Here is a 25,056-nt window from a genome sequence, read left to right on the forward strand (position 1 = left end):
GTTAAGCCCCTTGGCAACCACTTCCTGATTGGCCAAACGGTCCAGGGGCCGGCGGATAACGCAGTTCCAGGGGTATTCTTAGAACGGAAACCGTCTTAGCCGCGTTGTCCTTTCGACTCCAAGCAGCCTGTTGAAGGCGGTGCAGGCGCCTCTACCACTCTCAGGCCACCACGTCGGTCAACTTGCACCTGTGTAAGTACGATGCAAAGCCAGGCAGGTAATGGAAACGGACATTAGGTAAGTATGCGATCAAAAAGGACAATTTTTCTTAATCAAGTCCCACTATTCCACGAATCGCAACTTTATTCTGAAAGATGTAATTCCATTGGCTTGACTGAAACTCTCCTAACGCCCTCCAACCATGAATGTGTGTATAAGCAACGCCCCAAGCCGTAAATTTCATTCCTTGACCAAGTCTCCATGACTTTGAGTCTATGAGCGCAATGTAGACTCTTGATCTGTGCCCCTAGCTCAATCTTACGAGGAAGCCATGCGTTAAGCTGCGATAGGCACCCTTTGGCCGGCCTCTTCGCCGAGTAGCGAGTAGAGCGACTTCTGCGACGTTGCAGCGGACCGGGCATTCTTCCAGATCTCGACCTCGCCGCCGCCGCGCAGGACGCCGACCCGCATGGTGGAGAGGAGGTTGTGCGCGGCGTTGGAGTGGTTGTAGACGCCGCCGTTGAAGATGGCCGTGGCGTCCTTGCCGACGGCGGACCCGATCAGGGCCTTGCCGCCCGGGTGGTCGGCGATGAAGGCTGAGACGTCGTGCACCACGCCTGCGATGGCGACGAGCGCCCGCGACGACTCGGTCGGGTACTTCTGGGCTTCGGTGGTGTAGTCGCTCCACGACATGACGGGCAACTTCTCGAGGGGCACGCCCCAATCCAGCTTGGCGCGGCGCTGGTCCAGCTTCTTTTGCTGCTGCTGCACGCGGCCCTTCTCGATCTCGTTCTGGCGGAAGGTCTTGAGGTCGTACGCGAGGCCGACTTGCTTCCATGCCCAGATGAACCTGTGAAGGAGGGCCAATATCAGAACATGCTTGTGTCTTTCTCGTGTACTCGCAAAGAGTGTAGAGGATCTTTCTTACCATTTGGTCGGGTCATACTGGTACCATTGGATGGCGTTGCGGTAGTCGGATGGGAATTCGTGGTGGAAGTTGTGATATCCTTCACCGAGAGTAATAAGTGCAGTGATCCAGTCTGTGAATTCCACGTTAGATACCATCGCTCTTACATGATTCCTCATCTTGCATCTCGCTTACTGTCTCGAGGGGAGTTGCGATCATCGAAAGGTTGGTCGCCAAGGTAGTGTGCCAGGGAGTTGATGCAGAAGGTGGCCTGCTGAACAAAGCAGACTCGCAGCATTCCGGCGTAGATCAGGCCGCCCCAGTAGTCGCCCCAGCCGAGCCCACAGACAACGGCGGGGAAGACGTAGGCCATGGTCATGGCGAGGGTGCCGTAGTGGCGGTGCTGCCAGACGCAGAGCCAGTCCTCGTTCAGGTCGGTGATGTCGGAGCGGCCAATGCGCTTCGGGTCCTGCTGCATAAGCATCCAGCCCATGTGCGAGTACCAGAGACCCTTCTTAACCGAGTAAGGGTCCTTGTCGGTATCGGTGTAGCGGTGGTGGGACCGGTGCTCGCGGGACCATTTTCGGATCGAGCCCTCGACGGCGCCGGTGCCGACGGCGCAGAGGTACAGCTGCAGCGGGAGGGCGGCCTTGTAGCACGTGTGTGACCAGAGTCGGTGGTAGCCTAGAACAAGGGGATCGCCACGTGGTGGCTTGTTGTTAGCGGATGCGCACGGGAAGGATGGGTAGCATTGAGTTTTGGGCTTGACTCACCTGCCGTGACACCAAGACCAGTGTTGAAATAGTACACAACGGCGAATATGAAGGTGTAAGTCTGGAGTGGCACGAAGTAGGCGCCCACGAAGCCAATCAAAGGTATGAAGATAACGAAGTAAATGTTCAACCAATTAAGGTGTTGGTACCAGTTGCGTAACGTAACCGGCTGTTCACTGATGTGAGGAATCTTGGGCTCCATCTTGGCTTTGGATGCCGCCATCTTCAAGGTAGAAGGCCAATACGCGATTGGCTTGACCTAACTAATGGTGTGGTAGCGAAGAAGAGGTTTGCACGAGATTCTGGGGGAGCTGCACATTTCCGTACCATTGGGGAAGGAGGGTGGCAGATGTTTATTATATGAACGAGGTACAAGTTTACCTATCTATCCCGTCCTTTGTCACTGAATTCAACAAATGCTTGATATGCCACTGAACATGTCACCAATGTGGCGGTTTGGCGGGGTTGATCAGCCCAAACTCTGGCCCCCGTGCTTGTCGGGCTGTCAACTGGGAACAGCCGAGACGGTTGGGATGGCGGCAGGACCCCTGAAACTTCACTAGGTCGACTTCAACGGACAGATCGGCGACCACGCTTATTGAATGGGACTTGAAGCCAGATGCCCAATCGTGCAGCAGTTAGATGTAAGAGACATGTGATCCCCCGATTCCCGTCGGTCAGTCTTCAGTGTTGGGGTGGCATTTGTTGGGGAAGCAGTTCTGTCAGCCAGCGCACGATGGTGGTTCGATCAACCTGCTGTTTCCCAGAGTTACAGTGGGGGCTTCACCCGCAATCCGGGCCCAAACCGCCGGGTTCAAAGAGTTACCGATTTCACCCATCGTTTTACTGGCATTGGGTTCCCGCCGCATCTCATTCTAGTTGAATACTATTTTGCATCATCCCATCCCCCATCGAATGGCGCGCTGATGGCAGAAAATATGGCCCGATGCAGGAAACGGCCAGTTCAATCGAGGCAAATTAGCTGCCGTCATCCCAACATCTGCACTTCGACGCCGACGACACACCGAGTTGAAATGGCTCCTCAACCCACACAACCAAGGTCAAGAAGATCCCGAATGCAACACCCCACGCGGACCCTGCACGAGCGGGTCTTGCCAGTCTCTCTTACCAGGAATCGTGTTATGTTATAGTGAAGTTGACTCAATTGATGTCTATCGAATTGTATATCTCAATCGCTCTGACCAGTCGCATGTAACGACGCTGTCATGGAACAATGTCCCAGTCCGCTCTATACGTATACTGAAATGCACTAAACGCCCAAGCCATGCCTCCCTGCCGCATCGTCCCATTCATCAATTCGTCAGTTTCGCGGCGGTCTTAGCAGTGGCATCTGCTCTAGCTGTGATTACCGTCGCACCAACAGCAGCCCAGTGAGGTGAACCACCGACCGTTTACATGAACATTTGACGCAGTTCGGCGTCCTTGCGGGAGGCTCCCGGCGCATTGTAGTCGATGCCGCTCAAGCTCGACAGGTCGGCTTCGAAGCGGGCTTGGATCTTGGTGACTTCCTGCAGTTGTTCCATGTTGAGCGGTTTGCCCTCGAAGGCCGCAAGGCTCTCGGCGGCTTTGATGACGTTCTTGATTTGTCGGCCGTTGAGGTCGTGCTCGGCCAGAGTGACCAGGTCTTTCTCGCTGACGAGGGGAGCCACCTTGCTCTTGTCGTCACTCTTGCTGTCTCCTTCGCCACGGGGCACGCGGGCTAGGAAGTTGCGCCAGATCTGCAGACGCGACTCCTGAGACAGGTTAGTGTAGCGGATAGGGATGTGGATTCGACTCTTGAAAGCGTCGTCGAAGGAAGCGACGCGGTTCGTGGTCAAAAACAGAATGCCCGAAAAGTACTCCAACAAGCGCAGAAAGACGCTGACCATGGCATTGCGGTGTAAGTTCTGCGGCGAGCGCTCCTCGAGGAAGACGTCGGCCTCGTCGATGAGCAGCACGGCGCGCCAGGCACAAGTCATGCGCATGATGCGCGCCAGCGATTTATCCAGCTGACTGGCCTCGACGCCCAGATCACCCGAGGAGACCATGTACAGCGGCCTCCGCACGTACTCCGCCACGCACTCGGCCGTCAGAGTCTTGCCCACGCCGGGCGGGCCGTGGAGGACGCAGACCAAGCCCTGGCCCTTGCCCTTGACAATATCATCGAAGCTGGATTGCTTCGTGGAGTGCGTTGACACTAGGGCTTGAACTGTCCGCTTCGTTCCTGCGTCCAACACCAACTCGTCGAAGCAGCGGTCATTCCACTCGATCTCCGACAGATCTTCAACGAAGAAGTCCAAGAATTCTTTGTTGGAAAAGGCATAGCCACGCACCAGCGACGTCGTGATGGTGGCTTCCTCGTCTGATAGTGGCCGCACCTCCGCCGCCTCCTCTCCACCCTTGATTCCGTTGCCCCCGTGGCGGCGCAATGCCCGCCGCTCCGCCCGCCGCTCTGCCGACTCCTCGTCCAATGACGGCAACTCCTTCACCGTGAAGCTGAGGTTGGGCCTTTCTTGGTGGAATGTCTTGCAGTCGATCATGACACGGCCGTCCACGTGGAGCCGCTGGATGCCGTTGCAGTCGCGCTTTAGACCCACGCCGTTGCACTGTACGAAATGCTGGCCGACGTAGCCCTCGAACACCCTTCCGCGCTTCAACAGGTCCTCGCGCTGCTCCGCCGCGTCCTCGAGCAGGTCGAGCGGCATCGTGCTGAGCTTAGACAGCTCGCGTGTGCCCGCATATTTGGGGATAAACAGTTCGAGGGACTCAGTACCCATATTGTCGCCGTCAAAATCAATGTACTCGACCCGCAGCACCAGACCAGTTGATTCCTCCTCGCCGTAGTCGTCGGCATCCCAATGGTCCCACACGCGGAATGCCCGATTGCTGTTCAGTACCTTGGTATGGACAAGGGTTCCGGGACGAAACAGCGTCCATAGTTTGTCGAAGGCGATGGCTTTAACTTGGTTGGTGACGCAGCGCTCGTATGCCGCAATCTCCAGCTCGAAGTGCTTCTTGATCCAATCCATCAGCATCACCAATTGCTTCATGGAGTCGTCGTCAGCCGCCTTCTCAAACCGCGACATGCCTTCGGCTTCGAGCTCCTTGCGGTAGTGGAACAGGCAGTGGTAGGGCGTGCTAATCTGGATGTCGTCGACATCGATGGTCTCAGATGGGTAGTTCCCGATGACATCGTACATCAATTGCCGCAGAGGCAAGGCGTTCACGTAAAGCCGAGTGTCGTCCAGGTCACCATCGGAGTCAAAGTGTCGCACGAGGCAGAAGACATACATGCGCCACCAGTCCTTCTGTTCGGGCTTCTCTATGTCATCTTTGCGCTGCAAGAGGTCAGCATGGAGGCGGGATTACAGTAGAGAAATAGTGATATTGCTTACCTCGGCAAAAAATGCTTCATCCTTGTCGTCGTACTTGCGATCAAGATGCTTGATCTCGCATTTCATGGTCTCGTCTTCGGGCTCCTTGTCCTGTTCGGCGTCGCCGTTTTCTTTATCCGTTTTCTCGCCGTCCTTTCCTTCTTCCTCTTTCTCCTTGGCGGAGTCCTTGTCCGGATCGTCCTTATCTTTCGCTTCGGACTTAGCATCTCCCTTGGAACGTAGCTGGCAGCAGCAGCAGCATCTCTGGTGCTGCTCTTGAGCATGGCCGTTTGTGGTGGCTACAGTGGAAGACTCCTTGTTGGGTATCTCATGCGTGTCTCCATTAGAACGGCATGCCACCTCAGTGGTCCCGTTAGGTACCGCATCCTCGACAGCCCCAGGCGCCATAATGAGATAAGAGGATAGTAAAATGGTCGTGTTCTGCTCTGTGATACTTCCTTCTCGGACTTTTGAAGGCCACAGAAATTGTCAGTTTGTAGGAAATAGAGCTTTCCTGGTAATTGAGGCAGCTGTACAACGTCACAGCGGGTGAAGGTGGGGTGAAGACTCCAGGAGGTCGTCGTAGGTTGATGCCTAGCGATGGTGTGAGATATCCAACGAAAGGGAAATGGGAGGAATACGGAGTAAGGCAGAGGGGGATGCATTCACTTAAATAAGCAAAGGTAAGAACTGCCTTCTCTTCACCTCTGTCGTAAGGTTAAGTGTATAGATGGTGGTGTTGCCCGGCGAAGAGTCATACGCCGCCGATCAACGAGGGTTCCAATTGAAAAATGCACGGTTGGTCGGATGCCTCTTTGTTGATTTGGGCAGGGCTGCCTGCACTTCTGCACAATGCGCAGGGTAGGTGCCTGTCCAAGGCAAGATCCTTCGGGGGGATCTTGTTCCGTCACATTCTGGGTTGTTCTTACTCTGTTCTACCAAACGAAACGTGCTTCCAGTAGATGCAAGGTCATCATCTAGTGAGAGGCATCGGCCGGGATTCAATGGCTCAGCAGGCCGCCGCACCGCTGCAGCCGCACTAACCAGCAGCGCCCCCACAGGCCACAGGGCGCCTCACAGGCAGCAATGGTTGCCTGGCCGCGAACAAAGGGACCGCCTCAGCCCCGTCGATAGGCTATCTACAAGGCAGACACAGATGTATGCATGCCAAGCTGTGCAGCATTGCAGCGCGCTGTTGGCACGACTAGATTGGAGGATGAGCGACGGAAGAGGCCCTGTGCCGCCGAATGGGGCCTCCCGTGTCAGCATTCCCCGTTAGTACTCCCCGCATCCAAATTCTAGGCCAGCTAAGCCCCAAATACTGGCCTCTACACGTTGGTATGTTTTTAGCAATCGATACATACAGTGGACAGCTACACGTCCCCTCCAAAGGGACCCGACGTGTTGTCGGCATCTTTCAAGCCTAATCCACTTGTAGACTGCCTGTCCCAAAAGTCGGTTCGCCAAACATAAAGAAGCCAATTCTCTCGAATCATTTCTGTCATGTCACCCTCACGCAGCCAAAACGTTGCAGTTCTGGAGTCTGTAGACCACTTGAAGGTAGTCACCACGCGAACAACCTCGCTCCTCGCATAATCCGCAGAGGCGGTCTTGTCCCCGGTCTCGTCATCCAATAGCAGGGGCCGGATGTCGTCAGGGGGCTCTCCAGCTTCTGTTGGTCCCAGAACACGAGCAAGAAGTGCGGGACGTATCCAGATTGCGGACGGAAGAAAGGGGGAAACTTGACTGTGTATTTGTTGATCTCGTCCATGGGCGCGAGCATCTTGCCACTGTCGGTGGATGTGGTGACCAGGCCAAACGGGAAGAGGGGCTGCCAAAGGTTGACGAGAGCGGCGACCTCCATCTTCCAGGGCTCGACCGACACCCGCTGGAGGGGTACTGCTTGTTGATGCCGGGCATCTTCAGGACATATCTCCGAGGAGCCCGGGCCGTCGTCGTCAGTACGCCGCTGAGAAGGTCGCTGACCACCTTGGAGAACCAGTGAGCCGGATAGCCGAGCTCCGACACGTGCACGAGGAGCCGCATGAAGACGGTCAGGTTCAACGGCGCATAGACAAGGTCAAAGGCTGGCCCCCTTTCATAGGGTAGGCATATCTTGAAGAAGTGAGAGTGGAGCCACTTGGCCAATCGCGCCTGGGTCATGAGCTCTCCAAACTCCATGGCCTTCGATGGCGCTGCCACGCGCTCCCACTTGTAGTACGTCGTCAGTGGGTACATGGCGTCACTGTAACCTTCGGGGGTATTGCGCGAGAGTTTCACGTGAAAGTGAGTCTCGATCAGCTCCCGGTCTTACGTCAGGAGATATTCCGCAAGATATTGATCGACGGAGTCCCACCGGGGAGTGTTCTTCAACACGCATGCCGTCAAACCAGTCCCATGGCCCGTTTCCAACAGCGATACACCGTACAGGAACGATTTCAGGGGGGCCTCCAGTGTGGCCACTGCATTTACATCGTTAGTTGGGTCTCTCGGATGCCAAATCGATGGAAGCCAGGGGGCCTACAGAATGTTGTTCATGTGGGTGACGTTAAATCGCTTCGGGGACTTTACTCGGTCATTTGAACCCCTTTCGCCGCCACTGTCGGATTTTGGGGAAAGGCCGTATCGTATTCCTTCCAGAGCATCGGCAATTTCGCCTATTCTTATTTTGACTTCAAGACGCTCCTCCATGCGACGAAAGCCGGCTCCTATCATGATGAAATATCCAACAATGGCGTTGATGATGTTGCCAGTCTTGTATAGCATCCTCTTGTGTTCTTGGCCGAAGGCGCTGGTAAGCGAGTTTGCTGTCATCTGAGGCATCATACTCATGTCAGGGGTTTCAAACTCGCTCCGCTTGCTCTCCCAGTCCAAGTCGATCATTGTAATGTTGGTTTTCCAAGTTCCGTTGATGTGTTTGCTTAGTCGACTCTTGCTCCCTTGAACCTTGCGCTGATATGATTTCACCATTTCCTCCAAACCAGGCTCACAAAACTCAGCGTTTGGCGGTGGTACACTCCCAAAGTCATCAAAGACCTGGCGATCGAATTCGCTCCTTTATCCCAAATATCGACGCCGGTGAATATTTTCCCTTACCCGACGAGCAGACGTATGTTCTGGGTCGAAAAGGATCCATCGGGAACTGGCTGCCACTGCTTGAGAACACGACATAACGGTTTGATGTCCTCTTCCACGACGCTAGCCCAAGGAGTCGGTCGGCTCCTGTCTTCGAGGTTTTTCAGAAGTGCACTGATTGCCATCTGCAGTTTTTCCCAAACTAATGGCGGTAGAATGGACACCGGGAACAGATACGCTAGGATATGGAATGCAAGGCGACGCTTCCCTACGTCATTCTCTGTGAAAGCTTCGTTCAACAAGTGGAAGAATATGAGGTTCCTCGCAATTACAGCCACGTTGTGATCAAGCACCATGAAATGCGTATCTGAGTCGTGTCGGATCTCCCCTCACATATGCGTCTTAGAATCGACAGACGGTAGGGTAAGTGGGCTGGCAACCAGCTTGTGTGAGCTGAAAGATTAGTTCAAAACCCTTGTTGCCCGCGTCAATGAGCTGGGCCTTAGTCCCAGGTCAGGGCTACGAGAGGTTAGACCCTTCAAGAGAGGTTTCTCTATCGGCGACGAGTCTTTCTCACATACAGCGAGTCATCGTCTTTATGCAACTTCATACATTGTGCCGAGTCCTGGAGGATCGCCGTGTTCTTTTGTCAGTACAGGCAGGATGGAGGCTTGAGTTATAAGTAACGGAACACTGTATCGCGCAATAGCAAAGATAGCACATCCCAACCCTAACCAGTTGCACATAATTAAGCCAGCCGGTGACCTCCAAGGACCTGGCAGATGCTACCAAGAATCAGAGGTAGCCTAGCTTCGCCATCGACCTCGTGCGTGAGCTGATCCAGAGTAAGCACCTGGCTGTATATAAGGCGGCTCGTGCCGTAGCGGAAAGAACAGTGGCGAGAGTGAGTAGAGTGTCTGGGGGCTCTGTTATAGTCATAAGCATCTAACTTCTTCTAGGCTCGCGCCGCAGCCTTTCCTACTGCTGGCATCCCTCTGCGGCTTTCCCATCCATCACGACTAGCCTGTCCGCTCCGAATCACCCAGCTCACCCTTCTATTCCGATTCGCCTGTCGGCTCATACTCATCCAACGTACGCATCTCCCTGAATCCGCTGACGCTGCCCAATCCACCAGTCTCGCCAGTTCACCCCTGACCCCTCTCAAGTGGCTCCCCCGAACCCTCATGTGATTCATGATTTGCCTAACCTCAGTCCACGTGGGAGATCTTGAAACCGCCTGGGACCCTGGTCTGGAAGAATCCGTGGGGGTCGAATTTGGCAGCGACACCTTTCATAAATGCTATGTTCTGTGCAAAAGAATTAGTCATCTGTATGCCCTTAGCTGCTTATGGGGTGAAGAGATAAAACCAACCTCTGGACCGTACGACTTTAGGGGATCTTGTGTTGGGTCAACGTAGTTGATATACCGCCACTGCGTCGCCGCGCCAACAGACTTGGCATACGCCTCGAGCTCCGCAGTAAGAGTTGCGAGCTTTTCCCGTAGCAGCCCCTCTGTCTCTCGGGCCTGGGCGTAACCCTGGCCTTGCCAGAGTATGGCATCCTCTGTTAGACTATTGTCCATGCCAAGCACATTACCACCGGGATTCTTCTGTGCGTAGTGTTTCGGAAGTTGCTGCAAGACAACCTGGATTCGGTGCAGGTCCGCTATGCCTCGGCATTCGGCAACAAGCTTTTCGAACAGCTCGGCGGCTTTGTTAGCGACAAGCTTGTTGTTTTGAAAGCACAGAGAGAACCAAGGTGAGCTATTCCCGAAGGCAAGTTAGTTAGGGCACATTATGCGTGCAAGCAGTAGTTTGCCCGAAAGACTGACCGCTCACCACCAGGGTCAGATAGATCGACCACCATTTCGGCGTACGTCTGCGTCGTCCGGGTATCGTAGAGCCATGGCACTGAAGCCATGGGCTCGAAGGAGGTGGAGTCAGTAGCACCGTCAACGTTCACGTTGATTGACCCAACCGTCATGAAGTCGGCTGTCGCATTGTACGTAAATAGCACGATTTGGTTATCAGCGGGGTGCTGTTCGTTAATTTCAATTAAGCGGATCAAAGAATCGAGTACCGTCTGCTTGTGGTCCCAAGTGGCCATCATGATACCGCCGTAGAGAAGGCCCGCCGGGAATGTGGCAAAGTCGAACCGGGTTACGATGCCAAAGTTGCTACCGCCTCCCTTGAGGGCCTTGAAGAGGTCCAGGTTCTGTGTTGCGTTGGCATTGACGATCTGGCCGTCGGCTAGTACAACTTCGTAGTTGACCACGTTGTCGCAGGTGAAACCATGCCGGCCAGAGTGGAAAGACAGGCCGCCGCCGAGAGTCAGTCCCGCGACGCCTACTGTAGAGACCCTACCTGCAGCGACAGAGAGGCCGCGCTTTTCGACTTCGAGCAGGACAACTTCCCATCTTGCACCGGCACCAACAGAAGCAATGACCTATAAACAAGCGCGATTAGCCTCTATCAAGCACTACCAGGATGTTGTGTAATTTACCGCAGTGTCTGACTCTTTTGATTGATGCAACTTTGTGTGACCTAAAAGACTCATGTCTATGGTGATACCATTGGCGATGTTGTTGTTAGGCCAGACGGTATGGCCACCACCACGGACCGCAACATTACCCGAGGGAAGGTTCGAGATAATCTTGATAGCTTGAGAAACGTCATGGGCAGATCGGGGCTTGAAGACGCAAGAGGGCTCGACTTCCCGAACGTCAAGGGAATAGTACGAGTTGAGACTAGACCGGTAGCCGCCGCCGGGTGTGGATGGGAACTGCACGTTTTGTCCCATTCCCGCAGATACAAGGGCTCTGCACTGCGTTTTTGAGTCAGTCTGTGTGTCGAACTGCTGAGTCTTAGTTGACTTACACCCAGTAGACCACCATCAGGCGCGGTCGCAAATGTCTCGGGAACGATGGCAGCCAATGCCGCAAGGGCGGCCGGGAGACAAGAGTGGTGCATGGCAATGGGACTCTTGGTAGTCTGTTGATAGGGCACATATCCTTCCAATGAGTTAGGTACTACAGTTATGCGAAAGGCCAGGCTCTTAATAGGAGTGTTGAAAGGGGTGTTCTTGTCGGGCGATCTAGAATTTCTTCTACACAAGACCATCCACAACCCCGCATCTTAATTTATGGTCTTGTCCTACCTCTGTTCTAAATTTCGTCACGCCAGGTCTAGCAAACACAAGCAGATACAACGAGTGACCCCCTGCATCTTCGAGTTGTATCATGGCGTGACTATTTATCCCTTACTCCGTTAAATCTCTCTCTTTCCCCAGCCCCAGATATGTTCGGTCCATGTTTGCTGTACAGTGAGATTGAATATGCAGCAATCATCATGAAATACGGCGCATGGCCCTGGAAACTCTAAGGTAGGGGGCAAGCACCTTCCTGTTCTGGACGATTGTAGACATGTAAGATAGTCCCAACGCCAATATTATGCTGCATTACAGTTTCAAATTTATAGAGATCAAGATAAAAATAAATATGTGCCAAGACATATTCCCCTTCGCCACGTAATACACAGCGTCATGTATATTTATCTACAGGTCTATTATAATTAGGCACCTAGGGCCATCCTATCACGTCGCTACTCGGTTACCCTCATAGGTATCCTCGAGTCTAGGGAAATCAGTCAAACCGTGAGCGAGTTCGCACAGAGGGCTTAGTCTATCCGAAGATGTCTATCTCGGCGAGGATCGACGGTGAGAACGATGCGCGCAACTTCTCCCCCGGGCAGCCTGCAATAATAGTCGATACCTCAATCTGGGCTATGTTTTTCATCTCTACTATCTTCGTAACCCTCCGTTTCTATTGTCGATGGTCCCGGTCGGGACACCTGCTGCCCGACGACTACGTCCTGGTCGCTGGATGGATTTTCATGCTCACTTCCGCCTCTCTCCTTACAAAGTTAATGAGCCTCGGCTTTATGGATGTCACATTTGGCAATGACATGGTCATTTTGTATCTTCGATTATCTCAATGTAAGAATGTCCTTTCCTTCTCAGCTAATTCTCTTATACAATTTAACACCCTGAGTACTGATGCCCGTTACTGACTCTGACGACACCAGCTTGTAATATGGTTGCACTGTCGCTGACCAAGACCTCTTTCGCGGTAACCCTGATCCACATAACTCGTGCATGGCAAAGATACATCATCTGGTTCATCATCAGCAGCATCAGCGCTGTTTTCATCGTACACACGGTACTACTGTGGCGTCCGTTCTGCAATAGCGAAACCCCAATGGACCTGCCTGTCAGCTGTTGGGACGCCAAGCACGCGGTAGTTCTCAATGTCTTCAGTTCACTCTACTCCAGCGCGGCAGATTTTGTTCTGGCACTATTGCCGGTAAACCACTCGCTCGCGTCACAATCTAACTGTACCAGCCAAACCGGACTAACCTTTTGGATAGTGGAGGGTCCTGATGGGCTTACAGATGAAGAGATCCGAGAAGATTAGTCTTGCTGTTGGTATGAGCTTTGGAGCCATGTAAGTGGTATGAATCACCTGGTGTACAGTCGGCTGACCTTCAGTAGCGCAGGTATCACTGGTGTTGCCAAAGCCATTCGAAGTATCACCACACTCGCATTCGATGCCCCAGATTGTAAGAAGCTCATTTGAAGAAAACTTACCCTACTCGAAGGGCGTGGCCAGTTAACCCAGTGATAAACATAGTCCAATACAATCTCATGTCATTCTGGATATTCTCCCTGGCGGAGCCGAACGCCACACTCATCGCGGCCTGCATCCCGGTCCTTCGAGTGATGACCAAGGACGCGAAGATCACGTACTATCGCTTCAAGTCCCCTTTGGCTAAAGATTACATCAAGCCCAGTAAGAAAGGCCCGGGGGAATTTGCCGCGAAAGCCTCTCGGGGGGATGGCTATGCAGAGACGCAGAGCGAATGCGGCATTCTTAAAGGAAGAATCACTCGCACTACGGAGGTGGTTGTGGATTTTGATGAGGATCGAAGCTTCGAGATGAAGATACAGCAGCGAAACATGAAGTAAACCTCCCGCGGATAGTGTAAATATATATTATATCTATTTTATATTTTCGCGTAATAGTAGAAAGTTTTTTTTTTCAGATTTTAACATGAAGGTATCAGATACTAGACGCTAAAGAGCGTCTCGCTATAAAGCACCTCAAGGCACGGCTGTCCTATGAGCGGACGAGTCTGCGAACGGGAGAGCTTTGGTATCATTTTAGGTAGGGAACTCTTTAATAGCATGCACGCGCTATCATTTTGGTTACTTTAAGTTGAACCATTGTTCGCCTGCTTTCATGGTGTTTTTGTGTTCGTCCTGTTCAGCATTAGTCAAATGGTCGGCAAATGGCCAAAAGGTTCAGTCCGTACATTCACGGGTCCGCTGAGATATGCGTCACCAATAAAGACCCAGTCACCATCCACCTGTCGAAGCACGACGGGAACCCTCAGTCCGGAAAGCAAGCAGATCTTGTCACCAGTTTGTGCCCGTGGAGCCGCTGAGCCCATCCGGCCGTTGCTAGTAACGAAAAGCCTCCTGTTGAAATGTCTCTCAATAATATGGTCCCAGAAGGTTTCCAACGATACTGATTCGTATCCGGTATGGCTGGTATCGCTCGGGCTCGCTGGAAGCTGCCCTACTGGTTCGAGTTCATCATCATCTGAGTATTCGTTGTCCAAGTCACAATCATCGGGATCGGCCGTTCCCTCTCCCACGTCGTCACTCTCGGTGGGGGCATTGCTTGCGGTTGGCCAGAATCTGTCCACAAAATGCCGGAAAGTAGGACGGTAGTCGGATTCAGATTCATAGCCTATCCCATACCCTTCATCTAGTTCCATGAGAAGCGTCTTCCTGAATATGGTCGCAAGCTCCGGCGAAGGCACGTGAGGATTCGCCGCAGTTGCGACATCCCACTGTTGAGCCATCATTCTGAGAATTGTGGTCCTGTACTCTATACACGGCTGATTTTGACATCGAAAGCCGCAACAATATCCAGATGTAATGTGATTGTTAGTGGAAGATGGCGGAAGTAGCTGCTCGCAAACTCCAGATATTGTGTCCATGACTACCCCAGCAATGCGCAGAATGCTATGCAGGGTTGCTGTGTCGACTCTACATGCTGGCGCCTGGGAGTCTTTCGAACTTGCAGCCCTCCCCGATACTGGTCTGTAGGAGCCACGGGCTGGGTGGTGGACAAAATGATACCTTGGAACCCAAGAAGGGAAGTCCGTGTCTGGGTGCGGACACCCAGGTCTTTGCACAAGACATTGAGCCTGAAGAAGCAGATTGAGTTCGGAAGAGGATATAATGGCAGCTCTTGTAGCATTGGTGTATATTTCCACCAATGGTAAGCGGTAAGCCGGTGAAAAGGCCTCGCACAGCGCCACTTTGGCCTTATTCGGGCCCTTCGTCTCCAAAAGGCCATACAAAGCAAACACTCTGTCCCTTGGATCTGTCGCACCAAAGCGGAAGCTTTGTTCCAGTAAGTGAAGGGGGTTCACTTTTATGTCCTTGATCTTGCCAATCATGGTTATCGCAAATAGCGCAGATCGGCTATGGCTTGTGAGTTTCTCGGTACTAGAGAGGTTGTGCAAAATATAGTGCGCAGCTTGGACTAGATATCTCCAGCACATCTGGTAATTGCCCAAGAATACATGGACATGTTTTGATAGAACAACTTCCTGGATAATCCAGAGCCTTGTGAACCAAGGTGCTGAGAAGAACGATCGAACCGCACTCCAGTCGATGTCGTGAGGAAAGGGATATGAGGCACTCTCGTCGAAGAACACGCCGTATTTCATAGCTCTAGAGGTGTGTTGGAGTTTCACCTGACGCCAATCGGCAATATTCTTGATCATCTGCACCGACGTCTCGGCTGTTCCGTCGTCCATGCCAAGCCAGACCAGCGTCATGGTTGCTTTTCGGTAGATAGTACGCATCATAGCCACTTGCTGGCTTCGTTCATCTGTGTCGTCCTGCCTGATACACACTGCATCAATCCATACCCTCCGTTTCTTTTGTGCAATGCATAGTTCCAGGAGCACCTCATGAGCACTTCCGGGCACGAGGAGACTGTGTCCCCTGATGGTTATAGTCTTCTGTTTGGAGACGCTCGTATCACCCCAGCACCACGAGATGGCATCAAATGGTTCCACTTGACCATCCATAGAAGCATATTCGAAGTCGAACTCGGGGGATCAATATTTGTTATGAGTAGGATTCTCGTCTCCTGGCGCGTTGCGTCGAGTGGCTGGTAAGGTTGGTTGTCCACCATTGTCCGCGCTAGCATGTTACTGTCTTCAACAGGTGTTCTAGATGCTATGAACGAGTTGGGGACTACGTTACCACAATTAAAATGAATGTAGAATCGGTCATTTGAAAACCAACGACTGTCAGGCTGAGGTTGGCACTCAGGCAGCAGCACCTATTAGTAAGCGTCGGGGCAATAATGGAATCCGGCAGAGCATATTATGCCGTGTTCGCCGATCTATCCCTGTTTAGACAATAACACCAGTCCCCCGCACACGACGTCTTGCCCATAAGTTACGGCGGGTGGCCATCACCAGCTACACCATGCTCATCGAGTACTCATCCATTCACATTGCGACACATTATGCGCTGCATGATATGAAAAGAAATGTAACATTTGAAAGTAACTGTGAAATTCTCGAGAGCGTAATTCAAGAACAAGTTATGACCTTCTTCGTGCGGTAGTCCAGACCACTTCTGATTGTCACATTGAAAGCCTGATCTGGATTGACATATGAACCCCGTAGCCATCCAGCCTCGTCCTTTTGAGAGTTGTATTTTTCTGAGTGACCGTCCATAGAAGATTTCCAGTCTCTCCAGCTCGTTAGGTGGTCCAGCAACCACGATATGAGTACGGGTCCTTGCTCAATGTCATAAGCAGCGTCCTTTTCACAGGGACCAATCATTGTGGTAGTGTCTTCTGAACGTTTGGTTGAGAACGATTGTGCTGAAAGAGTGAGTGATATTTTGCCTTTTTCGTCCACTGAAAGCCTTGGTTGACGGAATGGCGTGGAGCAAGGGAAGAGGATCGGCTCCCGTAATGTTTGGAAGCCCAGTGGATCACTGATATGTTTATTTCGTGGTTGAAGAGGCAGGCGCACAATCTTTGGGTTGCATGAAAGTGGTGGCAAGGCGACGTACAAATAGTCCGGCCTCCATGCCGTTAGAATTAGAGGAGGCTGAAACACTTCATCTACAAAGAATGACAAAGTTGATGACGGGTCCGGTGCAAATATTTCCAGTGGCAAGTTCCTTTGGTGAACCATTTGAAGCGACGAAACGGATAGAGAACATTGCATACCCTTGCCCCAAGGTTGTATAGCCAGAACGAGATACATCAAGCGATCTCCGCCCTCTGAGGCGTAATGTAGCTCTTTGTGTAAACTCATTGTGGACTGAAAATCGATATCAGGGGGGCTCTGGAAGTGTTGCCTTCTGGATGTCTCCGGTCATCGTATCAGCCAGAAATAACTCATGAGCTGCAGGGCTCCAATATATCCATGGCTTCAAAGGGTGAAATGTGGCTCGAGTGATGATATCTCTGCATGACGACCTCCAGAGATAGGTGATTGGTTCACAATTTTCTCGTATAATGAGCAGGCAGTTCTTGTGGGTAGAACGACTTTCGCTGCCCAGTGGACTTCCATCACACAAGGACGATGCATTCGAATCCGAATCCGACTCCGAGTCTGTGTCAGAGTCCGACCCAGATTCTGAATGCGACTTCAACTCAAATGGAGCTAGAACAGAATCATTCTTTCGGTCATCGACTGAATCCGTCCTCCACTGTACAGAGACAGCAGGGGGTGTAAATTCTGGCAACCCTTGTGTGGTGTCCAAGTTTGACGTATAGGTGACGATGCTCCATTGCGGCGGAAAGAGCATCATGTCCAGAGCTGAGCCGGGGCTGCCGAAGTCAGAATCACTGGCGAATTTGGCGTCCATTGCAAGTTGCCTTGGAAAGGTCGTCAAGCACTTCGGACAACGTGGAGAAGGGAATTGTCCACTGTCGCCGAAATGGAAGCTGTGTTGGGCAGGATTATCGAAAGAAGAGTTACCACAGATCCTTATAGATCCAAGTCCATTGTTGACTCGAGGCTCTTGCTGCGTCTTTCGAATCCCAGTTCCGATTAGATCCATCAAAGTCATATTTCTCGAAACAACGGTTTGGCATTGTACGTGATTCGAGAGCCACAAGGGGACATTTGGCCACCTCGATCTCCACTGATCGTCCATGTAGCACTGGCTCAGGTCCCCAGGGGATGAGTTCAAGACACGATACCATTGTGTCACGAAACCGTCAAAGTCCACCGCGCGGGATGTTCTCAGCCATTTTGGCAACGGGGATCCGTAGTATATCTCCGTCGAACTCGATCCAAATGGCGTTGAAGCGATAGAAGACCGGTATCTCAGTGTTTTGTGCTTCCTGTGGTATACGGCATAAAGGTGAGGTGCGACAAAAGATTGAATAGCAACGCAGTTCCAGAACGCCGAACTCTCCATGAAAGTCTCGACTTGATGGTATATCTTGGGTGTGGGCTCTGAAAGGCTGAGATGTGTGTGCCAGAATACTGCAGCGTATTTCAGAAATGGGTGATCCTTATCATCAAGAAGCGCCTTTGAAAAACTTGGCTCATTATATCGTGGGTTGGACAGGTATTGGAGGCAAACCTTCCCCAGCTCCCAATTGGCGTCTTCGCTTGATGTGAAGAAGAGAGCGACTGCCTTTGGAGCACCCATGCTTTTGCAGAGGTTCACGAAAGGTGGACGCATCTTCTTTCTGTGGTGGTCTTCTTTAACACCTTGAGAAGCGTCATCAGTCGAAGCCTTGAGCATCCTCCGCTCTAGAGACCCGAGACTCGGCAAGAAAAAGTCGTGCACCGACTTGTGTGTGAATCTTAGCAGTGGGTCTTTGGAATAGCCGGGGAGGCTGCGGTCAAAAACGACCAAGCCCGAGCACAAATCCTCGAGCAAGGAGGGATCTGGGAGGTCCTGTGGCAACTGGTATGAGGTCGAGGAAGGAACCACAGCTAGCGCATGTGAGACTTCACTCAGTCGTAGTGGCTGGAACGACGCAACAAGATATGTGAACATTTTCCGAGCTAGCTCTTGCTGCCATGTCCTACGCATCGATAGGCGGTGCAGGGCGCGTATGTAAAGGCCGTTCAAACCTGGTGGAAACTTCTCAAGCTCTTCTAGTATATCCTTCTCCCCAGTAGACACACCGTCGTTCAAGACTCGAAGCATGCTGTTCGCCCAAAGGAAGTTGCCCTCTGACTTGTCGACAACGTCATTGATCAGGTGTAGCCATCTGGCGCTGGTGCAATTGTCATGCAAGAAGGTTTTGATATCGCTTTTTATGGAATTCGCGGGAGCCTCAATCTCGAGAACATCGTGTCGCAGAACATGTTGGCGAATTCCACGCTCCGATCGAGTTGTAATAAACCACTTGACAATACCGTATGTCGATGTCTCCAGTAGCATGTCAAGAGTTGGTAACAGGCTTTTGCGATCTCTGCACTCGTCTAATCCATCGAGGACAATATGTACTCGATTGATCTGTTTGATGAGCTCCTTGAAGACCTGGGCAGCGATGCCAAGGTCTCCCAGATGGGTTGAGCCGCTTCTAATGTCGATCTCGTAAAGCTGTTGGACAGCATCTGGAACCGTGTTGTGAAACCCGAGCAGGTCTAAATTGAAAGCTCGTAGTGCGGTGAAAACTGTTCTTTTTGAGGGGTCGTTGAACGAGAAATGGAAAGACGTGGCACGGAGATCGCGATCCTGGAGATATTTGGCGACTGCAGATGCTGAAAATGTCTTGCCAGCACCAGGCGGTGCCGACAAGACGAGACACGTAGATCTCCTGGACTCTATCCACGTTCTGAACTCAGGGTGCCGGAAGAGCCATTCACAAGTACGCGGATGATGCGGATGGGATACTGCGTACTCGTAGTTGACTAACTCCCCTTTGATCCAAGAAACGATCTGGCTTTTGACATTGTTTCCGCTAGTCTCTTGCTTAACAGTCTCCGAAGTCATTCTGGGGTGTTCTTCAAAGAGTGTCCAGAGATTGATCAATAGGTGATTTATTTGAACAGTTAGGAACTAATAATGCGCAACCTTCTACAAGGAAAATCACAAAAGGATAATTGCTACATAGTGGTATATATGGACGAATAAAATGGGGTTACTAATCACTTAGCCCCTGGTAGCCACCTCCAACCCCTGCCATGGTGTTCTGAAAAGCCCGGATCGACTCTGGCTGTAACACTGGCCAATGGTGGGCGCAAGTTGGTGTTTAGACGACCGCAGAAGAATAAGAAGTATTCAATGGGCGATGGTGTGCCGATCAGGAGTGGCGACACGAGCAACATGCTAGAGCTGGGCCAGCTTTATTGTGTTGAGTCCCTCGACGTCATTGTCGGCTTTGAGAAGCGCCTCGCTGCCGGCAGTTGAGCACTGCATATCCTCTCAACACAGAGATCAACATGATTAGCAAACGATAATTCCAATATGAGAAGTAGTGCGCCTGGCAGACTAGGTGATTCTGCCTCCGGGTTGCCTTACGATGCGTTCCGCCCCCATTCCCACCCCTCCTCTCCTTGCCCAAAAGGCAGATGTGTGGGTGACATTGGGTCAGCAGAGTCTACGTGGCTGCCGGTCTCTCCGGCATGTGCGCATGCGCAACTTCTTTCCCATCGTCCCCGCTGCGTCATACTTCTCCTCCTCAGATCGCAAATGCGGTTTGTAATGGATTGTGCGGCTTTTGATCTATCATAGCCTCGTCGCCGTCAAGTCGACATTTTGCCTAAATCACGGCGGGTTTCATTTTTGACTGCACAGCCTGGGCCAAAGGCTGCACAGCCGGACCATGTCAAATGACGCATCTCTGCCTCTAGTTGAGCCTATGAGGCTGGTGTTATACACTCAATGCATAATGTATAGAAATGTGTCTATTGTAGATGCACAGCTTGAAATATACTTAGTAATACTTCTAATACACATCCCTGATATCATGAGTGAATGGTGTACCTCATGCGTTAATCACGAGGAATAGTAGTATATATATAAGGTATCTTCGCCATTTCATCCGGGTCTGTTCCCCTACACAAGTGTGCCCCATTGCGCGGTCCCGCGAGATTCTGCTGCCCTAATCATCACAAAGCCGACCTACTTATTCTGCCGCTTCTTTCGCAACGTCATCTCAAGTCCTCCCCATCCAGGCTCGATATATCTCTGTATTTCCAGTCGCTATGCATCATCAAATTGCCGATGGTTCGCACGCCGACTCAGAATTAAAATGCGCAATCAAGACTTGGCATACCCGCGAAGACGGGAAAGGGCACAAAAGCCGTGTTGCTGCGGAAGCCACTGATTACCACTCAGGGGATGACTCAAGAAACCATGCCCTGGTTGTCGAGCGAGAATTCGACAGAAAGGGCCGGTTGGTCTCGACTCATCTCACCGTCAACTCACACCATATACTGAAAGCTCTGAGAGACTCTGTAGGCAGCTATCCAACAGTGCCTTCCGATTTCAAGGAGCCTTTCACCATGCCCAGCCCTTTCCAGATGCTCTACCATCACTGGGAAGACATAGATGTCTACAAGACGTGCCTGTGTGACGAAGAAGATGACGCGCGGATGCACCTCAGTCTATTCTTCGAATTCATGGAGGCGGAGATGGGCAACTCCAAACGATCAATCGAACAGCAATTTGCCTGCGGCCGCTGCGAATTCGAGAATTCCTGGCTCTTGTTCAAACCTGGGTTTCCAATCGTCACGCTCTTCAACTCTCATCCATGGTTGCTGAGAGTTATCAAAACTGCGTACCACGAGAACCACCGTGACGGGAAGTGGCTCCAGGTACACGGTGCGTACGCCGGTCATGATGGCAAAAGTATCGGTGATATGGAACACATAATGAAGATTTATCAGAAAGAAAACTTTGGCCAGGGACATCCCGAAGACATCACCAAGCTCCCTGTCTACCCGCGGAGGTATTATTCTGAGGATGGGGCGTTAGAACAGCGTCTTCGTACTAGGGGCAAAAATTGGATGTCACTCAGCAGCAGCATTTCGGTTCAAAACTATGACGGACCTGCAGAGTACCTCAAGGAAGTGCCACCTGACTTTTTCGATCCTAGGCAGTCGTCCTACTGGCAAGTCTGGTGCTCGTATGCCGAAAAAGGCCGAGTTGTTTTTGACTTGGCCTCATACCTTGAAGACAATTACGGCATGGGAGAATCAACGCCAAAGGATGAGTCTATGCTCGATATGGCTGAGTGTCCTCCTTATGTCTTTGGGTATTCATGTGGTCGTAAAACATGGTGCCGGTACCTCGTGTCCAATGTGCGAGAAGCAACTTGGGGAACGGACCCCATGTCGAATCTTGAGCTGCCGACGAACCAGAAGATGCTTGTCCAAGCTTTAGTCTCGTCGCATGACTTCGCCAACCATGACCGCGACCGGGCCGAGCAGAAGGGGAAGGGTCTGGTCATCCTACTTCATGGCCCACCCGGCTCGGGCAAAACATTGACTGCCGAGTGTGCCGCCGAGCTCTCACGCAAGGCTCTCCTCAGCTGCTCCATGTCGGAACTGAACAAACACGACAGTCCCTGGTATTTCGAGCAGCGCCTAGCTCGGGTCTTGCAGCTAGCAACGACCTGGAAAGCAGTGGTTCTACTGGATGAGGCCGACGTTTTCCTCGAAGCCAGACAAGACGGCTCTTCCGCTCACCAGGCACGCAACGCACTGGTTGCAGTCTTCCTACGGCATCTCGAATACTTTTCGGGCATCGTGTTTCTGACTACGAACCGCATTCATGTTTTTGATACAGCGATGAAATCGAGAGTGCACTTGGCTCTTGGATACCAGACACCGGGAAAAGCAGCACGGCGCGCCATATGGAGCCACATCATCCACCGTCTTCCGAAGGAGCAGGTCGATGCGCGTCTCGGAGATGAGCTTGACCGCCTTGCCTCTGAGGACTTGAACGGTCGTGAGATTGCAAACATGTTGGCAACAGCGAGCACGTTTGCTCGTTCCAAAGCGGAGCCACTGCAATTCAAGCATATCGACACTGTCATGGCGGTGCGACGAGATTTTGAGATGGTGTTGGGAAGTGACAAGCGGGATGGGGATCATGCATCGTTCACATAGTGGCGTCTCAGGGCAGAATATGCATGACACGAATTTGTGCGAAGGAATGAAAAGATTGCAATGATAGCACGGTGACTGTCTAGTTTCGTCAAATTGCTTAAGATATGTCCAATCACGACCCGTCGTCCCGCCTCTACAACCCAAGCGATTCTAGTATGACACCCAGCCTGATGGAACCAGGTAATCGCGCTTGCGGTTGCAGGACTTGAGCTCTTCATCATCCTTCGAGCCAGGCTTCTTCTTGCCCTTGCCGCCACCCTTCTTGTCGGCCCTCTTCTTTCCACCTTCTTTCTTCCCCTTGTGGATCTTGTCGCCCGTATTGAGATTCTTTTTCTCATCAACCTTCTTGCATTTATCCTTATCCTTGCGTACACATCCGGTCGACTTCCCTTCCATCATCTCGGATGGGGCGAGGGCCAGATCAGCTAGTTAGGGAAAAGTAAACTTAGCCACGTAGCCGTGATGAAGGATCCAGCTGATTCAACTTACTAAACTGCTGTTCTAGATTGAAGTTCCAGCCAGGGACACAGCAGGCCTGGCCAACCCAATCCGTGTAAAACTCTTCAGCTTTCACTAATCACGAGAAGGTTAATCAGTAACTCGCCCCAAAGTGATTTCAGATGGAGAATGGGAACATGAAACCCCGAGAGCAATTATACTTACTTCCGTTCTGATACGCAGACTTTGCGTATTTGATAGCCTTGGCAACCTTGACACTCGAGCCGCCCGGGACGAACTCCAGACCGATCTCGGCGATCTCCTTGAAGGCGGAGACTAGGACGGCACAGATGACGTTATCCAGCTTGGACAGCGCTCTGGCAACGAGATTGATGAGTTCGTCGGCGAAGGCTTCTAACCCCTTATCTTCGCACTTGCACTTTCCGGGCAACCAGGGGTTGCCGTCGTCATCCTTGGCGGGCGGCAGGCCTTGGCTCTTTGCCTTCTTGTCTACCTCTTCGGCCGTACCGGAAAACTGGCCCACGTCGCACTGATGCAATGTTAGCCTGGGCAAGAGGGGGAGGGAGAAGAAAAGTCGGGGAGACTCGTAGTCCACCCACCAAGAGAGTGCTTACCCCTACATATCCATGTCCACCGTGGGCCTCACAGTACTTGACACATGGCTCCATTCCCTTGTTCGGGTAGGCCTTTTTGCCCGTGTAATAGTTCATGCAGTGGCCTGTCTGCTCGAAGCTTTTCATGGTTTGAGAATCAGGTTGGTTCTTGTCGCGAACTTGAAGACCAGTGGGACCGGCGCTTATGCCATGGAGGCCAGCGAATACCACGCCCAGAGCGGTAACGAAACGCATTGTGGATAAGCTAAAACTGCCTAGATGAATGGAAATGCAAGAATCAACTCCTATAAGTTTTGTACTCCTAACTACGATGGAGAGAATATCAGTCCACGTCGCAGTTTAAGACAACGGTGGTGCCACGTTTAAATATACAGAAAATGCAGTTTAGTATCCCAGCCTACCAATCTGCCAGTTGGGCTTCGTCATGGAATTCAGTAGCTCATTGTCTAATATTAGATTGAAAAAATGGTTTCAGCAGGAAAAGTGTGGTTAGGATTGAGGCGAGTATTCATGGGTTCCATCTCCGTCGTCCGTTCCCCTGGGCCTTTGAACGACTGCTTGGCCATTCGGGTCTTTCTGCGGGGCGATCCTTCAAGTGCCTGAGTTTTGGTGATGAGCAGTGGTTTCTACTGTGGCGGTAATTGATTGACATCACAGCACAGGGGCGCATGCGGCACGGTCCGGGTTCTGACATCAGACACGCGCGCATCCTGAATGACGACGGAGCGTGATCGGCTAGGCTGTCGTGAAGAGTGTCGACTTTCCTACTCGGTGCCTTACTTTACGATTTCGAGGCCGTGGTACCCCGGCTGTGCTTTCCCTAGGTCGCAAGATATGATCCGCTGCCAGCGCCATCCTCGTCCAAAGCATTATAGCCAAAGCACTTTGCCAGCCCCCTGTTCGATAGAGACAGTCGGTAACATCTGGGAATAGCTGCCTGGTATTTTATAGCCGAGCATCGTCGTGCAGTCCTGGCCATCGCTCTACGGTAGCCATAACAAAGTACAAATAAATCTATAAATAGTGCAGGCTTCACTTTGATCGGCACGTAATAAGGAGCAGGGATGCCACAACGCTATTCAACAACACGCTTCAATGTGGGGCGCTGATCGGCCCCTTAAATGAATTTTCTTCCATTGAACGCGCCGTCTTGTCCTTTTCCATTTAGGGCGATATCTCACTGATATCGGCATATGGATGGGAACCACGCACTGCTGTCTAACCCCTGTGCCACCTGGGCAGTGACAACTCAATGTTGGCCCCAACATGCCGTTGCTCCCGGCTCACGCTGCTGTGTGCACTACTTTACTTGGCTCCAGTGGTTGTGACTACCAAGAAGACCAGCAAGTTCCAAAGCTGGTTTCCGTAGTTTCGCCTAACTTTCGAGACCCTTATACGGAATGACTGCTCGGGGCAGTGTGAGAAGTACAAGGCAGGCGTCAAGGACTACAGCAACATAGATTGGCTGGATGGCGGCTTAATCGACTCTTCCATGTCCAAAAAGCA

General features: G+C 51.9%; 9 protein-coding genes across 9 annotated transcripts; 2 read left to right on the top strand and 7 right to left on the bottom strand.

Annotated features, from left to right (window-relative positions):
* Positions 1-495: 495 nt before the first annotated feature.
* Positions 496-2,062, bottom strand: PG998_013629 (acyl-CoA desaturase; the record flags this gene model as incomplete). Its single annotated transcript, XM_066880445.1, has 4 exons — positions 496-1,009; positions 1,088-1,199; positions 1,262-1,750; positions 1,840-2,062. 4 exons carry the CDS (start codon positions 2,060-2,062, stop codon positions 496-498), a joined length of 1,338 nt encoding a protein of 445 aa, XP_066724584.1.
* A 1,189-nt stretch (positions 2,063-3,251) lies between these two features.
* PG998_013630 (P-loop containing nucleoside triphosphate hydrolase protein) lies at positions 3,252-5,621 on the bottom strand (the record flags this gene model as incomplete). The annotated part of the gene is made up of 2 exons (XM_066880446.1): positions 3,252-5,177; positions 5,235-5,621. 2 exons carry the CDS (start codon positions 5,619-5,621, stop codon positions 3,252-3,254), a joined length of 2,313 nt encoding a protein of 770 aa, XP_066724585.1.
* A 965-nt stretch (positions 5,622-6,586) lies between these two features.
* On the bottom strand, positions 6,587-8,473 carry PG998_013631 (uncharacterized protein; the record flags this gene model as incomplete). The annotated part of the gene is made up of 6 exons (XM_066880447.1): positions 6,587-6,885; positions 6,939-7,101; positions 7,200-7,514; positions 7,570-7,675; positions 7,738-8,268; positions 8,310-8,473. The coding sequence occupies 6 exons, from the start codon at positions 8,471-8,473 to the stop codon at positions 6,587-6,589; spliced, it is 1,578 nt and encodes a 525-aa protein (XP_066724586.1).
* Positions 8,474-9,496: 1,023 nt separating this feature from the next.
* On the bottom strand, positions 9,497-11,257 carry PG998_013632 (FAD binding domain-containing protein; the record flags this gene model as incomplete). The annotated part of the gene is made up of 5 exons (XM_066880448.1): positions 9,497-9,595; positions 9,661-10,051; positions 10,120-10,733; positions 10,791-11,111; positions 11,165-11,257. 5 exons carry the CDS (start codon positions 11,255-11,257, stop codon positions 9,497-9,499), a joined length of 1,518 nt encoding a protein of 505 aa, XP_066724587.1.
* Positions 11,258-11,977: 720 nt separating this feature from the next.
* On the top strand, positions 11,978-13,310 carry PG998_013633 (uncharacterized protein; the record flags this gene model as incomplete). The annotated part of the gene is made up of 5 exons (XM_066880449.1): positions 11,978-12,281; positions 12,371-12,648; positions 12,713-12,789; positions 12,837-12,904; positions 12,955-13,310. The coding sequence occupies 5 exons, from the start codon at positions 11,978-11,980 to the stop codon at positions 13,308-13,310; spliced, it is 1,083 nt and encodes a 360-aa protein (XP_066724588.1).
* A 240-nt stretch (positions 13,311-13,550) lies between these two features.
* PG998_013634 (uncharacterized protein) lies at positions 13,551-16,222 on the bottom strand (the record flags this gene model as incomplete). Its single annotated transcript, XM_066880450.1, has 4 exons — positions 13,551-13,604; positions 13,658-14,216; positions 14,493-15,475; positions 15,986-16,222. 4 exons carry the CDS (start codon positions 16,220-16,222, stop codon positions 13,551-13,553), a joined length of 1,833 nt encoding a protein of 610 aa, XP_066724589.1.
* A 502-nt stretch (positions 16,223-16,724) lies between these two features.
* Positions 16,725-19,355, bottom strand: PG998_013635 (ankyrin repeat domain protein; the record flags this gene model as incomplete). The annotated part of the gene is made up of 1 exon (XM_066880451.1): positions 16,725-19,355. One exon carries the CDS (start codon positions 19,353-19,355, stop codon positions 16,725-16,727), a length of 2,631 nt encoding a protein of 876 aa, XP_066724590.1.
* Positions 19,356-20,569: 1,214 nt separating this feature from the next.
* Positions 20,570-22,477, top strand: PG998_013636 (P-loop containing nucleoside triphosphate hydrolase protein; the record flags this gene model as incomplete). Its single annotated transcript, XM_066880452.1, has 1 exon — positions 20,570-22,477. One exon carries the CDS (start codon positions 20,570-20,572, stop codon positions 22,475-22,477), a length of 1,908 nt encoding a protein of 635 aa, XP_066724591.1.
* Positions 22,478-22,627: 150 nt separating this feature from the next.
* Positions 22,628-23,784, bottom strand: PG998_013637 (uncharacterized protein; the record flags this gene model as incomplete). Its single annotated transcript, XM_066880453.1, has 4 exons — positions 22,628-22,902; positions 22,967-23,050; positions 23,141-23,465; positions 23,551-23,784. 4 exons carry the CDS (start codon positions 23,782-23,784, stop codon positions 22,628-22,630), a joined length of 918 nt encoding a protein of 305 aa, XP_066724592.1.
* Between the last annotated feature and the right edge of the window lie 1,272 nt (positions 23,785-25,056).

Source organism: Apiospora kogelbergensis (genome assembly GCF_038363985.1).
Source record: "Apiospora kogelbergensis strain CBS 113332 chromosome Unknown utg000009l_segment0_segment0, whole genome shotgun sequence".
Taxonomy (NCBI): Eukaryota; Fungi; Ascomycota; class Sordariomycetes; order Amphisphaeriales; family Apiosporaceae; genus Apiospora; species Apiospora kogelbergensis.